The following is a 16,859-nucleotide window of genomic DNA, read 5'->3' on the forward strand; positions in this document are numbered from 1 at the left end:
TTCGCAGAGAGGATATTTTCCCCTCTGGCCAGAGGGACTTCTCCCCGCCCCACCAGCTTTCACTCCCTGTGCCAAGGCTACCTGGTTTTGGAGGTTTCCGTGACCTGCTGGTCCATCCCTCTAATGGCTGCTGGTGAACTGTGCCACATTCCAAAGTTCTCTCCAACTGTTCTGAGCCGCCTGCATCTGAATTCAAAGAAGGGGTGCAGAAGCAGCTGGAAGAGAGAAACCAGAGTGGCATAGTCCAGCAGCAACCTTTGAAAGAGCCAATCAAAACTGCCAGGCTTCTGATTCATCACACGGGGTGAAGGAAGGGCCTGTCATATCGGTCACTGGCAAGCAAAAACCAGAAAGAAAACTAAAAGTTGGCACTGGTGATTTGAAAGGTGGCACTCAAAGGCCCCCACCAATAATTAGAACCCAAATAAAGCTGTTTTGAAAAGTTAAGCCATCTTTTGTTGTCCTCAATCTTTACTTTTTCAGATTCCCTCCTTTTTGTGTTTTCAACTGAACTTGACAATGACTTGTCCTCTAGTCCAGAAAATCAAATGTCTATTTAATTGGATAATTAAATTGAAAAGTGAACCCTGAGGATTTTTGGAATGATAGTATTAAGAAAGACTTTTCTCTTCCTCTCTTGAATCACATTATTTCCTTTTTATTACATGATATATGTATGTTTTAGACACATGTATAAAATATGCAGTGGCTATTTCAGATTTTGGAATTCAAGAAGTAAAGGTCAACATTCTTACTAGCATGGGCAAAAAGATGTGATAAATGTCTTGCCATTGAACTTGCCAGCAGCTGGCAGTCGTGGCACCCTGGCTATTGTTTCTGAGTACACCCCTCCCTCAGACTCCCACCTCCACCCCTTGGCTCTGTAGAGAGTCTTAACTGACAGAATATTTTAGTTATGTTCCACCTAGCCCTGGTGGTTAAGAACACAGGACTGGATGGGATAAAGCCGAAAGACTTAACGATGACATATGCTACAACTTGGCTATACCAGGTTATAAGCAGCCAATGTCATCCCTCGTTAAAGGATTCACTTTAGAAGTAATAATTCCAGGGGAGAACAGGACTTCACACTCTGTCACAGTGGAAGAACCTGATACAGATACAAGATGAAACAAGTGATCATTTTAGAAAAACCCCCTTTGTCTTGAATTTTGGTCTTATTTGGAGAAGCCAGAAAAACCCTGAGAAGTTATTTAGTTTGGGGAAGCAACTTTTGAAAATAAAGAATAGGGAGAGGGATAAATTTTCAGAAAGAGGAAGTCCAGGAATAAACAAGATGGTATTTTAACAAACACCCTAAAACACAGGACCAAATACATGGACGGTTTCTAATGATACACTATCATCAGAGAGAAAGTAACAAGGCTTCAAAGACAGTGAAAGGGTGCTTCAGGACTGCAGAATGAGAAGCACACAGAAGCATAAGCTTTCCGGTGTGCCCAGAGGACATGCCCCTGACACTGGCCAAGTGTGTCAGCACCGAGCCTCAAAGAATCTGACCAGGATGGAAGAAGATCTACGGTGGGCATATATGCACTCGATTGACACCTGACAGTGCAACCCACAGCTCCATTCCTATACTTCCTGAAGCCACAGAACATTAAACTGAAGTTGACTGGAAAATTCCCATAAACATACAGAAGTTTTTGTGCGTTGCATTTGTTAAGACGTTTTCATAACCCTACACTGTAAAAAAAAAAAAAAAAAAGTCCAAATGAATAGAAGACACCAACCCAGCAAGAAAACACAAGCAATTGCTGATTGAGGATACGGCGACAATAGCCTCAAGACATTACTAAAGCATAAGCCTAAACATGAGCAACTGCAACAAAAGAGGCAGCTCTGCCCACAGTGGGCTTGGAGCCCCTGCTCTTTGAGTTCCAATCCTGGATTTGTCACTTATTCGCTGTGTGACCTTGGACACGTTACTAAACCTCTTCATAGCTTCCACATTTGTACTGATACAATGGGGATATACCTACCTGGCTTGAAGACTGAATAAAAAACAATGTAAATGGTAGGGCTCTGTAGTCTGTGAAAGGGCTACATCTTTGTAGCCTGGCAACTAACCCAGCTCACACAGCGGGGGGTCTCTGCTGAGGGAAGAAGCAAATACCTGAGGTGTCACACGCACGCCTTCCTGTTGAGGGCTCTCTGTGAGGGGTGCTGAGCCTATAGATAACGTGGGGTTTGTTTTGTTCCTCTTCACCTTCTTGCTCGTCAATGGACAGCAGTGGTTCAATAAAATAATCCCCATCGTGGGACCGGAATGTGCCCAGCTGCAAATAAAGAGAGATGAGAGGTTGATTTAATATAACTCAGCCACTGGGAGGAAAAGGACAGTGGAATGTTGCCAGGTGAACGGCACCATTACCCAATCCCTTTCCCATGAGGGCTGCTTAAACTGAAAAGTCCTCCTGACATATTTGGAAAAGCAGTTGTTTCTTTTGTCTGTTTGTTTTGGTTTTTTTCCCCACTCTCTGCCATATCAGTACCTTACCCTTGATTGGACTCGACTTTATTGCACCTGCTATCCAAACCGGTCTGTGAGAAATACTTCCTTGGTGCTCAAGTTCTAATTATATATACTCCTACAGACTGCTGAAAGAGAGTGTTTCTGTGCATTAAGACAGCCTGGAAACTCAGGGACAAGTATCAGCTCCAAAAGCAAAAGCCTACCCAAGGAAGCCTTATTATGACTTCAAACTAGAAAGCATATGCTGACCACAAGGCACTCCAGGTGGTGCCACCTGTGACACTGGCACACGAGTCTCTTACCACCCCTTCCCTTGGCCATAGGGAGTGACATGGGAAAAGACTTTGCAGTCAGGCTGCCAGAGGTTCCAATCCCAGCACTGCCACTTACCCACCCACCTTGGGCAAGTTCCTTAACTGCTCTGAGCTTCAGCTTCCTTGTTTATCAATTAAGGACAAAAATACTTACTGTCACTCGTGCAGATTAATAAGATAATGCGTGTGAAGTGCTTAGCAAAGTGATACCTTGTAAGGGCTTAGAACACATAAGTGGCTTTTGGTGTTGCAGGGTTAGCCTCTAACCACCAGGATACAATTTGCGTTTACCAATCACTCTAAGCACCTTGAAAGAGGTAACTCGTTCTCCTCCCCTTCCCAAGTACCAACAAGTTTTGCAAATGATTAATGGTGATTCAAAGTTGAACCACCCAAACAAAACATTACAGGAACACTAAAAAGTTCCCCATGCCATGCCGGTGGGCAATGTTTCAAGGGAAGTATCAAGCTCTTCTTTCTCCATTTTTCCTTTTCCCTGTGGCGGGAAAAAGGCAGAGGCCTTTGACTTTCCCCTGGACGTAGGGAAATGAGCGTCCTTGAACGTCAGCAACAGCACAGGCATCATCCAGGAGTAGGTTAGATACTCAAATAATCGCAGTCCACCCCAAATCTGATCTACTGAATCAAAGTATCTGGGGGTAGGGCCCAGGAATTGAAATTTTAGAATTCTTAGGCATGATAAAGTTTTCCAGCACTTGGCTAAGACACTGGGGTTCCCAAACCCAGCTAAGTGTCAAAATTGCCTAGGAAGTTGAAAAAAAAATTTAGATTTGGGGTGCCACCCTGTATCTGCAGATTTGGAATTTCCAGTGGTGACGACTAACATCCGTATTTTTTAAAAAGCTCTCCGTGTGGCTCATGAACCACTGACTTAAAGAGAAGACAGCTCTAGTGTCGTCTGGTGTCAAAATAAGAGACAGAGTAACTGGTGTCCAGAGAAGAAGTGATTTAACAAGTTTATTTTCACCCAGACACCTCTCTCCATTTTCAACATACAACTCTGGTGTTCTCTGAGCACAGAGCAGGAAGCTGGCTACAACATGGGAAAGCTACTAGAGACAGGCTATAAATATTGAGAAAGAATCTGGGAGCCCATCTGGTGAAGATCTGGCACCTTTGATTACTGAAAGGGGAAACTGAGGCCCAGAGAGAGGAACTGGCTTATCCCCTTCAGTGATACAGAAGCAGCTGAATAGTACCCATGGTGAATCTAGAACTCAGGTACCCTGACTCTAGTCCAGTGCCTTTAAAAACAAAAACAAAACAAAACAAAAAAAAAACCAAAAACAAGAACTTTGAAATTCTCTTTAAGAACATAGATTCATTCTCTGGCCCATGGTTAAGAGTACGGGTCAGAGGATTGGGTGGGAACCCCAACTCTGCCACTTACTAGCTGTGAAACCTCCAGCAAGGCCCCAACTCTCAAAGCCGCAGTGTCCTCATCAGCAAAATGGGTTGTTTCAAGGATTGGGCTGTTGTAAGGAGTTAGATGAAATAATGCATACATAAAATACTTATTATAGTACAAGACACATAGTAAGAGTTCAATAAATGGTATCTATAGGAAGTCAGATTAATTTTGTGGCTGATTCACAAAACAATTGCTTGACTGAAGAGTAATCCTCTCTTGGGTAAGGTGACCATTTATTCAAACACAGGTACTAAGTGCTTATAATATACAAGGCTCCAATACGGGAGAGAAATGAATTGATGCTGACCCTACTGCCAAGGAAAAGGGGATAGAACACGTGTTCCAAGAACCATACTACAAGCGACAGCACACTAAACATCAAAGAGAAATGCAGGTAAGAGTCTATAAAAGTGGAGACGGAGAGACAACAGCAGTCTGAAGGACGACAAAGAGGTTTCCCGGGGAACAAGATACCTTAGTTACACTTTGAAAAGGGTATGATTTGAGCATGTGAAGCAGGGTGAGATCACCAAGTAAATCCAAAGGCCCAAAGGCTATGAGGTAGAACTAGGACGGGAGGGAAATGCAGAGAAATGCGTGAGAGCAGGTTGCCTGAAATGCAGGATTTGTGAAGGAAAGCTTAACAGATGCGAATGGACATGTGGATGTGAAAGGGGTGAGGAGGTCCACTGTCAATGGTCTGACGTGCCAGATGGAGGAGTTTACAGTCGTTCACTAGGCGGTGGGGTGGTCTGTGAAGTAAATGAACAGGGTAGCCATGCGATCTTGTGGTGCCTTGTCATCAGTCATCTGTTAGCAGTGTGTGGCAGGGATTAAAAAAAAAAGACCAGAGAAGAAGCCAGATGGAAATATTTCTTAAGACGTCAGTCCTAACGACAGAGGAAGAGAGAGGGAAACAGGTCCAGAGTCATAGGAGGGAATGTTCAGAACAGGTGAGAAGCGCATCTGAGAGGGAATTCAGGGAAACTAGTAACTGACCAGAGGGGTGACGGGAGTGGGGAAGGTTGGCATGACTCACTCTGAAGAGTGAAACATTTCCAGGAAGGTTTCCTGTGTGGGCCACGAGGAACGTCAGGATACTGTTAGTACTGAAACGGTAAGGGGGCATCTTGGGAAGAAAGATAAATTCCAGGAGGAAGACAAAGGGGCAACGGTTTTGGAGCTAGATTCGTCCCTGAAGATAGAAACAGCCAGCTCACATATTTTTCGTATGTATGCCAGACCTTGCCCCCCACCTCCCCCAAAAAGGGCCAGATTGCAAATTAAACGCAATATAAACGGACTCCTCAAGGTCTAGACAGTCCTTCTGAAGTCCCGGCCCTCAGTTCCCTGAGAGAGTTACGACTCCGCAGTTAACACGTGCGAATTACCACCTAAAATTGCCAATAGAAACTAAGGTCCTGCGCAGTAAAACATACCACTGCTGGGGCCACTCAGCGGGGTGTGGAGGCGGGGAGGGAGGAGGAGTAAAGGCTGTTTACAAACTTGACGTACACACGTAGCCCTATCAGTAAGGTTCTGGAATTGTGGGTTACAACCTTGGGATTTGGGTACACTCTGATGCCCTGGGTTCCGGCACCTAACTTGTGCCCACCCAAACCCCAACCTTGCTAAGAGCAGAAAGATTCCAGGCGTCTTGGGGCAGTGGTGACTCACTGCAGCACCCCCTCCCCTTCGCCTAACTGCCGTCTCCGCCCACCCCCAAACCATGTCAACAAAGCACGGCGGCTCTGGGAGCTTTGCTGGGGGCTAAAGGCGTTCATCTTCGTCCTCGCATCCCAGCAGGCTAACCCTACCCCGTCCGAGTCTTCAAGCTTGCCTCGCTCCCCACCCGACCCTTCGGTTGAGCAGCGGAGATAGATGAGACATCCAGATGCGGGACTCTGGAGCCACTCACAGCAGCCCGTGGAGGGGGCAGCCAAGAGCCCTGGGTAAGTATCCAAGCTCCCACTTGGAAAAAGTAACGACGGGGAGTTAATGGGTGCTCTGGGGAAAAATAATCGTATCACGGGGGCGCACGGCGGAGAGCGCCCGTGCGCTGGGAGAGTCTGACCCGCGATAGTTTCTGCGTCACAGCGCGAGAGAGAAACGCACGTTGCTTGGGAAAGTCCTAGAACAGCTCTTGCTCGGGTCAAAACCTTACAACGGGTCCTCAAATATCAGGAGCGGAGAGGGCGGACACCGCGTGGGGCCCACTGGAGGGCAAGTGGGGCGGGGGGGGCGTAACTACGCAGGGGGTAGGGGTATCAACTTGGATCCCCTGCTAAGTGCGTATTTTGCAGCGCAGAGAGGTGGCCGCCCCGCCCTCTCGCCTTCCCTCTCTAGGGAAACGCGCGCCGCAGGCTCTCTTTTCGGATTCTCTGGCACCCCATGGGTGGTGGAAATCCCAGAAGAACTGAAACCTCCTCCGGGCAGCCTCTCCAAGCTCTCTCCCAGTATTTCTGCTTCTCGGGGCCACCCCACCAGCAGGGTGCAGAGTCGCACTGCGCCGCACCCCCATTCCCAGTTTCCTCCCTAATGCAAAGCGTCCAGGGAAGGCTCCGCCCCATTCCCCGCCCCCTGAGCCCTCGGCCCACCCTTCCGTTCCTGGGACGGGACCTGTTCCCTGTCAATCCAGCTCAGCCTCAGGGTTCCTGGCGCGTGAAAAAAGGCCCTGAGAGAACGTGGGGACTCTAGATTACGCAGCGCACTCCAAGACACACGGAAGGAACTTCCCCATACCCGTGGCTGGGGATTCTCAGCCCACACCCCCGACTCAAGACGCGCCAATAAGGAGTCGGGTTCTCAGTGCGCTCAGCTGCTCGGCTCCTGGGCGGCCGAGTTTGCAGCAAGGAAGGACAACTCTCTCTGAGTTTGGAAACCGACTTCCCAGCCACCTACCGGTGTGGGGCAACACTCAGCTGAGTCGAATTCGGACCCTAGAAATCTCCGAAACATCCAGAACTCCCCGGGGGCGGATGCGTGCGCTCCTCTCGCGCACTCACCGGTGTAGCCACCCAAAGCGTAGGACGCAAACAAGTTTGTAGCTGATACTTAACGCCAGAGCAGAGACGGCGCAGTGAGGGTCTTAGACGAGAGAGCAATTAAGTCTCCTATAAGCGGGTGAGGAGGCGAGAGGGCAGGGGAGGGGTGCGCGTCCACTTACCATTCCTGAGCAGAGGCTGATGACGGCCGTGTGCTCAGACTTGGTATTGACATGGCCTTTGTAGAAACAGTGCTTGAGTTCCGCTTCCTCCTCAGAATAAAACTTTGTCTGGTTCACCCCGGGTGCCCCGAGGAGGGTGACAGTGAACATTGGAGCGATAAATCCGGCATGGGCGGTGAGATTAAATAGAAATTGCTGGCCGAAGGCGGAGAGGCGGTAATGCGCTTGGGTGTAGGTAGCGGAGGAAGAGGAGGAGGCGAAGGCAGGCCAGGGGTCAGAGGCAGAGTTAAGGCTCCGTCGCCTTCTTTTGAAGTGTACGTTCGTGGGAAAGGGTTCTCCGAGAGCGTTCACTCGGATGGGAGACGCGATTTCGTATTCGCTCAGAGTCTCTAATAGTTTCACTGCAGAGAGAAGCAGAGGCACATGAACCAATAATTCAATTTTCCGCAAGTTTTAATTTAAAAATGAAGTGGGCGGTTTCGTCCTGAGTTATTTTCCAGCTTCCCCCTCCTCCCCCCCCATTTGAGTCAATCCCTTCACCTTCAGTCACTGGACAAATATTTGCTGAACACCTACTATGTGCCAGGAACAGTGTTAGGCGCTGTCGGAGCCAGACAATGAATAAGTCAAAACACATAACATGATTACAGATCCTGACAAATACCCTGAATAAAATAAAACACGCCACGATGGGGTGCCCCCAGTTACTAAGTAACTGTAGTTTGGGGCCTGGGGTGGGGAAGGAAAAAGATCCGGCTAAAAGAAGGGGGAGACGACAAAGTTCGTTCCACAGTGTGTCTCTCTCTAGAAATAGGCTGAGAATGACCTAAAGAAGGGAGAGGCTGCAAAGCGGGAGACCATTCTTTCTAGGAAAAGGATAAGAGAGAGAAAGAGAGAGAGAGGCCTCCGCTGCGGGGTGCCCGCTGTCGGACACGGAGGCTGGGGAGCTGGCGACAGGGGCGGAGGGGTCCCGGTGGCCGAGCCTCGTTACCTTGCCTCGGGTGCAGCCTGTCCCTGCGCACGGCCGCCGCGGCGTCTGGGCTCCCCGTCTCGGCCAGGTCCCGCACTAGGAGCGTTAGCAGTGTGGCCCAGGATACAAACTGCATGGTGCTCCCCACCCCTCCCCCGCCGCCCCCACTCCCCCCTCCCTCCTGTCCTCCTTGGCGGCTGCGGCGGCGACGCTAGGCAGCGGCCGCGGAGAGCGCTCGGAGCCCGCCGCCAACTTTTGACTTTAGGAGTCGCTGAGGTCTCGCGGCGAGGGTCCCGTCTGCGCTCGGCTGAGCAACGCCGCCGCCTGCCGAGAGCTGAACCGCTCGGGCCGCAGGAGGAGCCGGAGGAGGAGGAGGAGGAGAACTGGGGCTCGGCTGCTCGGCCGCATAATGTCCAGGGAGCGGGCAGGAGAAGGCGCGGAACATGCGCTCCGAGGCGCGCCGGGCGCCCTGTGCTGGCGGGGATAGCGGAGCGGCTTCTTGAATGGGGGGCTGGGGGGCGGAGGCGTGGGGGGGGGGCGCGGGTCCTCCGCTGCTCAAGTACCCAGGTCCCCGCCTCTAGGAGGAGAGGGGAGGAGAAAGCGGAGGGAGTGGGGACCGCCTCCTCCCAGATCGAGTCCGCTCCTCGGCCGCCCGTGCGGGACTCGAGCTCCCAGAGGCGCCGGGAGCGCTGGGGCAGCCCATTGCGGTCCCGCCACCACACCGGGACGGGCTTTCCTGAGACTCCCTGCCCTGGGGACGGAGAGCGGAGAAAGTTCTCTCCCTTTCCTGGCGTTCCCAGTCTGTCTCTCTGCCGTCTCCTCTCTCCCTTCCGAATCTCTCTCCCTCGCCCTGTGTCTCTGTGCCGCTCTGTCTCCGTCCCCCCGTTGTGGTCTCTTCCCCCCTCCCTCTCTAGTTCCCGCATCTCCCCCTTTCCTTTTCTTTTTCTCTGCTGTCCCCATCCCTCCCTCTTCTCCTTCCCCCTTTATGAATTTCTGTCCCCGACTACCCCCTTCTTTTGGTTTCTTACAAGTGAAAGTGGCCCAGCGCAGGAGCGCCTTCCCTTCCTACACTTTCTCACTAGGGCCGAGATTTGGCATCGGAGCTCCGCTCTCGGTTTAATCGCCTCAAGTCAAGAGGTTTAGAGTTGGGGTTCTTATTTTGCAGTTCGCGGTGTGTTACAAATCCATGGTCTCCTGAAAGTTTCGCAAAGCTTTAAAGCTGTGCTTTTCCCAACCTCCGTCCCCATCGCGAGAAGGTCCATAGCTTTCTGTACGTCTCGGGCCCAAAAAAGGTTAAGAACCGCTCTGGGCAGCGAGAGGAGGCGGGGACTTAGGCGCCCCCGACTGCCTCCGGGTATAGAGATATGGGCATGGGGCGGGGAGGGGGGGAGGTGGGGAGGAGTGCGAGGGGACTGTCGTGGACTCGAGGGGAAGCACCAGTGCCTGGAGGGATTTCTCAATCACTTCCGCTTGCTTTTTGCCAAAGAGATGCTTGGAGCAGCTCAAAGCTGACACTTCAAGCTATAACTACCTCTGCCTTGGGATGCATATTTGGAAGTCAGAAGAATTCAGGCCAGAGAGGGAGGATGTGTTGGGGGGGGGGGGTCGGGAGGGGAGGAAAGAGAGAGGGAGAGAGGTGTTTAATCCCTGATGTTTCAAACAGTTTCTGTAAAAATGAGTATTTGCCCAAAAGTCCCAAAACGAGAGTTTTCTGTTGCTTGGTAGGCTGGCACTCAAGGTTGAAAATACCAGATTGCCAACACCCGGGACCAAATAGCAATATTCTATACGTGTCCACTACTCTGGAAACATTAATGCATATATTTCTCCTGGAAGAGGGAAAAATGACTTGGCAAGACTGAAATTTCCTAAAGAAGTTGTTAACCCAGATAGACCAATGTTACCATTATCTGTCTGACTGGGATTTAGGATGGGTACACAACGTGAAGATGGCAAAACAGAAATACCTGTCAAGTGCACAATCAGATTTTTAAAGGGTAACATTTAAAGCTTTTTCTAAAACCTTCAAAGTAATTGACTAAAAGACATTTCTGCTAATACACAATCTTTCTTTCCATTATGTAATAAAAATTCCTCACAATCACAGTGTCTAAGGTTTGTTGAGAGTTTAGCAGGGAACAGAAAAATATCAAGAAATCAAACTATTAGGTGATTCCTATGGAAAATATTCTAGGACATCCACTATAAAATTACTTAAAAATGTAGCACGTGTTCAGTATTTCCCATTAAACAATTTTCCTCTTTTTCAATTTAAATCCCTCCTGATAGAGAATCTAACAGTATAGAAATGATTATATGTAAGGGCAGAAGTTTCCTTTGTGTACTCTTTCTCCCTAGTTTTCTTTCTAGGACTTGGCATTAAAGGATGAACTTTGTTTACGGTTCTTTAAAATTGCTCCTAATACAACCAATCATTTCCACAGCTAATAGGGATGAAAACTACACAGTATCTCTTGCAACCTCCTGAGGTGACCAAGAGCCTGGATTTCTAAGTTTCTTATCCTCAGTGAGTCTGTTCATCCTTTCTTAAGTGTTATTAGCTTACCTCTGAATTTACATCTAGTCTCAAAAAAAATCTTAGTAAGATGTTTGAAATTATAAGAAATTAATAGGTAGATTGAGCTAGCTAACTAAATAATTCAGGTCAAAATCTGAATAATAATAATGATAATAATCAACTTTGAGTGCATACCATGTGCTACACCTTGTGCATTGAATACAGCATTTAATTCTTACAGCAGCCCTATGAGGCAGGCAGTATTAGTAATTTCATTTTACAGATAAGGATATTAACGTTTAAAGAGGTAAAATAATTTGATAAGGGTCCCCCAACTAGTGAGAGACAAACTCTTGTTTGTCTCAAACTCTGTTTGAGATTCAAACTCTGTTTCAGCAGTTTAGTCCAAGTTCATAATTATCATATAGAATGAATAAATGAGAAATGTTGCTAGGTTTGGGGGGGGTTGGTTTGGGTGAGGGTGACTAAAATCATCAAGAGAATTGTCTCAACTGTCTTTGCTATGTATGATTTGTTTTTGGCTCTCTTGCTCCTTTCTCTAAGGTTGAGTATTTCATGATAATCCTCTTAATCTATTTCATTCATATTTCATGATGTTTTCTTCAGCATCTAGTACAGGTCTGGCACATAGTAGGAGCTCAAGAAATGTTTATTGAATGAATGAATAAATATAAACCTTCTATTTTGTTTCAATTGTGCTAAAATGACTTCTTTATCATATTTATAATATGTAATTATTGTATATAAATATATGTGATATATAAATAAATAATACAAATTAATAAGTGATAAATAAATTTATACTTGATATCCTTTTATGGAATACTTGCCACCAGATTTTAGGCCGGAAACTGACTGGAATAACTGTTTAGGAAAGAATCACAGCTACATGACCTTTTAGATTTTTGGTACAACCGTTGAAATTGTGTACAAATTAAAATGTGTATTGAGCCTCAAAACAACCAATAAAATGTAAATTATGAAAGAAAAATATATGTACATGCAGTTTGGAAGTTGGTTCTACAAATAAGAATATAAAATTACCTGAGTGCAGGAGGGGAGACTGGATTCTGTAATAGCTGGCCCCTCACAGAAGTTTGCTCTGAAGGAAGAACCGCTTACTGAGATCACCTGGAGTTAATGGAAGGACAGATGTTAGCCCATTTTCTTCTCCCAGGCTTTACTGGAATTAAATGTTATTGTAGGTTAAATGGGAAGCTTCTTTGGCTGCTGCTTCATGAAAACTGAATCCCAGAGGACTGATGATGGAGATTAGTCACTAGGGAGAGATAGTCTGGTGAACAGAAATGCGAAGGATGACATCCCAAATGACTTTGCAGAACACCAGTGAAAAGAACAGGAAGGAGATTTGAAGCAAATTTCCACAGAAAGGGAAAACCCACACCCAAATGATAGGGAGACACCAGGAGGCAGAATGAAAATGAATTGTTTCCCGAGTGGTCAGTAGTAAGTGGTTTCAGGAATAGGTCAGTCCGTGGTACTGGGTAGCATAGGATTCTGGTAAATGAAGCACCAAGCTGGTGACGGTCAAACTCTGCGGCCCTGAGCAACACACCCTCTTTGATCCAGTTTCATGTTTACAGAGTGGAGGTGGGGAGAAACTGTCATCTTTTACTTGCCACAGGGGAAATGATCTTATTATATTTTTTAAAGCCTTCCAAATACTGACTTCAAGCGTAGCATAACATAGAGAAAGTAGTTTATATCATTTGTAATAATAACATGAGATTCTTTGCATTGAGTTCCTACTTTGTGCTAATTATTTATTCCTCATAGCAGTCCTGCTGTCTGGGTTCTACTCTCTCCATTTTACATATGATGAAAATTAGACTCAGCAAAGTTAAGTGACCTACCCAACATTACAGAGCTAGAACGTGCTGAGCTGGGATTTGACCAGGAGTCACTTTACCTGCAAAGCTTGCCATCTCTATGAATTAGAGCAGCCTAGTGACAGAAAGACGGTCACCTAATGGTTCTTGATCGTTCAGCCTTTATACCTGGCCTTATGAGTATGATCTGTAAGAACATCCTTTCTTTAATGTGAATGCTAAGTCTAAGTTCTAAATAACTCCTCTTGAGCCTGTGTGGAACATCATAGTCTGGTCTTTATGATGGCTCTAGATAGCTCATGACTAGCTTATGGCAATTCTACAAAGGTGTTTACATAGCAGGTGCTCCTTTCCTACTTATCATTCCAGAAGACCATATTTTAGCTATTGCCCAGGCTTTGGAGCCCCAAATGAATCCCACTAATAATCAGTTGAAACACTTAGGGCCTCAGATCCTTATTCTGCCCCCTCTAGTATCCGTAGAATGCGACCTTCAGACCTGGGTTCAACATCATAACTACAAATGATTCAGAAGTGCTCAGATTCAAACCACTCTTCAACTAAAGCCAAGTTATAAAGCAATACAACGTGTGCAAATACAATTTCTCCATTTGCCAAAAGTCCACATTCAACACAGACAGTTGTTACAGATGTGCTAGCATGGACTCTGACAATGCTCAGAGTACTGTGGGATGAACCAGGATGCTACCTGCCCCCTGAGCCCTGAACTTCTCCCGTCCTGCTTTGTTTCATCCCTTTTGTCTTGTTGTTTGGTGTTCTCTGTTAGACTTTAAACTACACAAGGGCAAGGAGGAAATCTATTGCCCTCCCCACTGTATCCCCTTGGTGCTACCTAATAGGCACTCTATAAATATTTCTTAAATGAATGAGTTTACAATTGCTACAAAACTGTTTCTAGTTTTCAGAGCCAGTATTTTGTTTAATTTGTAAAAGCCATTCTCTCTCTCTCTCTCTCTCTCTCACACACACACATACACCTCTGCAGGAATGATAGAGGTAATCTCTTTCTCAGGGGGAGGAAAGTCCTGCTTTAATTAGAATCTTCTGGAGTAGAAATTTCCAGAGCTAGACTTTCCCCAATGCCTACATCAAGATTGTGAGCATGGAAAGTAAGAGACCAGTAGTGTGGGCACTTTCCATATCCTTTCCATATCCTGAAAAGAGGGTAATAATCACAGTTGCCTGCCTCAAAGGGATGCTGTGAAAATGAATGGACCGAGGTGTTGGCTTAGTGGCTGGCATATAGGAAGTGATCTCTAAACATCCAAATCAGCAGCCTCACCTGCTGACTAACCCACCTACTAGTTAAGAAGAGCAGTTCCTGATTCAGTCTTACAGAGAAGAGCGCTGGCACCTAGCGCTCCTTCCTCAGTTAACCTCCTTCCACCACTGATTTATGGGCCTTTCTTCTTCCGGGAAAGAAAGTATGCCATGTGCGTGCTTATATTTCATTGACTATGTATTTTTTCACATTCATCCTTGTTGTTAGCCCCCCTGTCCTTTTAAAACTTTTTTTCATTTTTAAACAGCTTTACTCTTTCTCATATTCTGCTTATATTAGCAGTTCCTGTAAGTCAGACTTGGCATTTTTTCAAACACTGGGCTTTTTTTTCTGGCAGAATATATATATATATATATATATATATATATATATATATATATATATATATATATATATATATATATTTTGGCTGCGTTACGTCTTCATTGTTGTGGTGTGTGGGCTTCTTATTGTGGTGGCTTCTCTTGTTTGTTGCAGAGCACGGGCTCTAGGCGCACGGGCTTCAGTAGTTGTGGCACATAGGCTTCAGTAGTTGTGGCTCGTGGGCTCTAGAGTGCAGGCTCAGTAGTTGTGGCGCACAGGCTTAGGTGCTCTGTGGCATGTGGGATCCTGCCAGACCAGGGATTGAACCAGGGTCCCCTGCATTGGCAGGTGGATTCTTAACCACTGTGCTGCCAGGGAAGCCCCTCTGGCAGAATATTTTAAATAGCCAAAACATTAGCCAAAACATGATTTCCCATAGAACATTTACAGAAATATATATATATATTTTAAAATTTATTTATTTTTGGCTGTGTTGGGTCTTCGTTTCTGTGCGAGGGCTTTCTCTACTTGTGGCAAGCGGGGGCCACTCTTTTATCGCGGTGCGCGGGCCTCTCACTGTTGCGGCCTCTCTTGTTGCGGAGCACAGGCTCCAGACGCGCAGGCTCAGTAGTTGTGGCTCACGGGCCCAGTTGCTCCGTGGCATGTGGGATCTTCCCAGACCAGGGCTCGAACCCATATCCCCTGCATTGGCAGGCAGATTCTCAACCACTGCGCCATCAGGGAAGCCCAGAAATATATTTTTGTATGGTATACAATATTTACATATGCAAAAATGTAATTTCCTCTGCCAGATGATGCATAATAGGCTGTCCACCGTAAAGGTATTTATTACAGTAATGGTTAACCTTTGTGATTGCTTACTACTTCTAGGCACAATTGATAAGACAGTATTCAATCCTCTGACAACCCAATGAAATAGGAATGCCGCGAGCTCCACTTTTGAGAGGAAGAAATAAAGACACAGAGAGGATAAGTAACTGGCCCAAGGTCACACAGCTAGTGAGTAGCTAAGTGGGCCTTCACAGGTAGGCTTTCTGATTTCAAGGCGTATTGTTAAACCATAATATTATATTGACTCTCATGTGTATTTATGCTTTTTTAAGCTTAATATAGGATAAACTGTGATGGTCTGGAACACAATCTCAAAGAGTAGAAATCTATACATTAGAAAAAATTCGGGTATCAGGTCAACTGGGGGAAGAGGCCTATAGGGGGTCTGGTTTAGGGAGTCAGTCACAAATGGTGGGGCTTCTGGATATCAGTCCAACTGGGGTTGAGGGAGAGAATTCCTTTCCAACGCCCAGACCACTCATTGACCTAACTGTAAGACTGGCCCTTAGGAACACTGCTCTTCTTCAGTGGTCTCATGGCAACAACCATCCTTATAGACTGTCAAGGCCCTCAGTTCAGCCCAGTATCTTCGTGTTGTTCAGGCCATACTGTGGCCCTTGCTATTACAACAGCATATGGCCGAGAGGCCTGCCTTAGAGTTACAAAGTAGCGCAGGATTTGAATTCCCCGTGAGCTTATGTGGAAGCCTGCTACAAAGATGGTCTTCAAAGAGCTTTTCAAAATATCTCAGCTACTGTGACTACCAAGGACAACGGAGAGGGGCTAGGGGCAGGGAGAAATACCTTCATTTTCCAAATTAACGTGCAAAAACACAGATGCATTGCATGCACCAGCTTGACGCAGTAATGAGGTCATGCGACATGAAATCAGCGCCAGTTGGAAATGGTATATTCACCATGCACCATCTTTGTATTAACTGGCACCAATAACACAAAATAGGTTGCTTCCTGAAATGTAAGCCTAGTAATTAGCGCCTTGTCAAGTCCCTATCAGAAGTTGGCAATGAAAAAAATAATTTTTGTTTTTCCCACTTAAAAACAGGTCTGACAGTACATATCTCTGGCATTGATGGCAAGCATAACTGGAATAAAGTTCAGCTACTGCTGGGCTCTGTGCTAGAGGTACAGTTACAAAAAGCAAGACGTTGGAGGTATAATGTTCTCCTGGGCACTCGCACCATGGTGGTGATGCCTGAATCCTGATTACAGTCAGCAATGCAAGTTCACCCACATACATTTTTTACACTTCTTACAGCTGATTATTCCGTTCATTAATTCTCACCACCAATCTGGACCTCATGGAACTTATATTTGCTCTAACGTACCTTTTCCAACAGAACGGAAGTCACAGTAGACTTCCCTGAGCGGTGACTGGCCCTCGTGTCCAGGAGGGCCAAAGGTCCTAAAAATTGAAAAGAGACACAATTCAAGACCCTGTCCTCCCCACTTCACTAAGCAGGTGTAAAGGGAAGGGAACCATCAAGAGACAGCAAATGCAATGAAATATTAGGCAGTTATTTAAGAGTCAGGAAGAGCAGTATGTTTTAGCATATAAACATGTCCAAGGTGTATTATTAAGTAAGTGAGTCACAGTGTGGTTTGTGTAATTGGTT

General features: G+C 46.4%; 1 protein-coding gene and 1 long non-coding RNA gene across 8 annotated transcripts in view; one reads left to right on the plus strand and one right to left on the minus strand.

The window, feature by feature from the left end:
- ADAMTS9 (ADAM metallopeptidase with thrombospondin type 1 motif 9) overlaps window positions 1-8,535 on the minus strand; it is a 224,177-nt gene extending 215,642 nt beyond the window's left edge. For all 7 annotated transcript variants that reach the window (XR_010947101.1, XR_010947102.1, XR_010947103.1 and 4 more), the window contains exons 1-3: window positions 8,401-8,535; window positions 7,410-7,810; window positions 2,138-2,300 (exon numbers count right to left, since the gene is read on the minus strand). Coding sequence is in view for 1 of the 7 variants with exons in the window: in XM_067755092.1 (XP_067611193.1) it covers window positions 2,138-2,300; window positions 7,410-7,810; window positions 8,401-8,515 (679 nt within the window). In the remaining 6 variants the exon portion in view is untranslated. The remainder of the gene's footprint in view (window positions 1-2,137; window positions 2,301-7,409; window positions 7,811-8,400) is intronic.
- The window catches only part of LOC137232622 (uncharacterized), a 106,743-nt gene continuing 95,627 nt past the window's right edge, over window positions 5,744-16,859 (plus strand). Inside the window, exon 1 of the long non-coding RNA XR_010947104.1 lies at window positions 5,744-6,195. This is a non-coding gene — a long non-coding RNA (uncharacterized lncRNA). The remainder of the gene's footprint in view (window positions 6,196-16,859) is intronic.

The sequence above is a fragment of the Pseudorca crassidens genome, chromosome 10 (assembly GCF_039906515.1).
Source record: "Pseudorca crassidens isolate mPseCra1 chromosome 10, mPseCra1.hap1, whole genome shotgun sequence".
NCBI lineage: Eukaryota > Metazoa > Chordata > Mammalia > Artiodactyla > Delphinidae > Pseudorca > Pseudorca crassidens.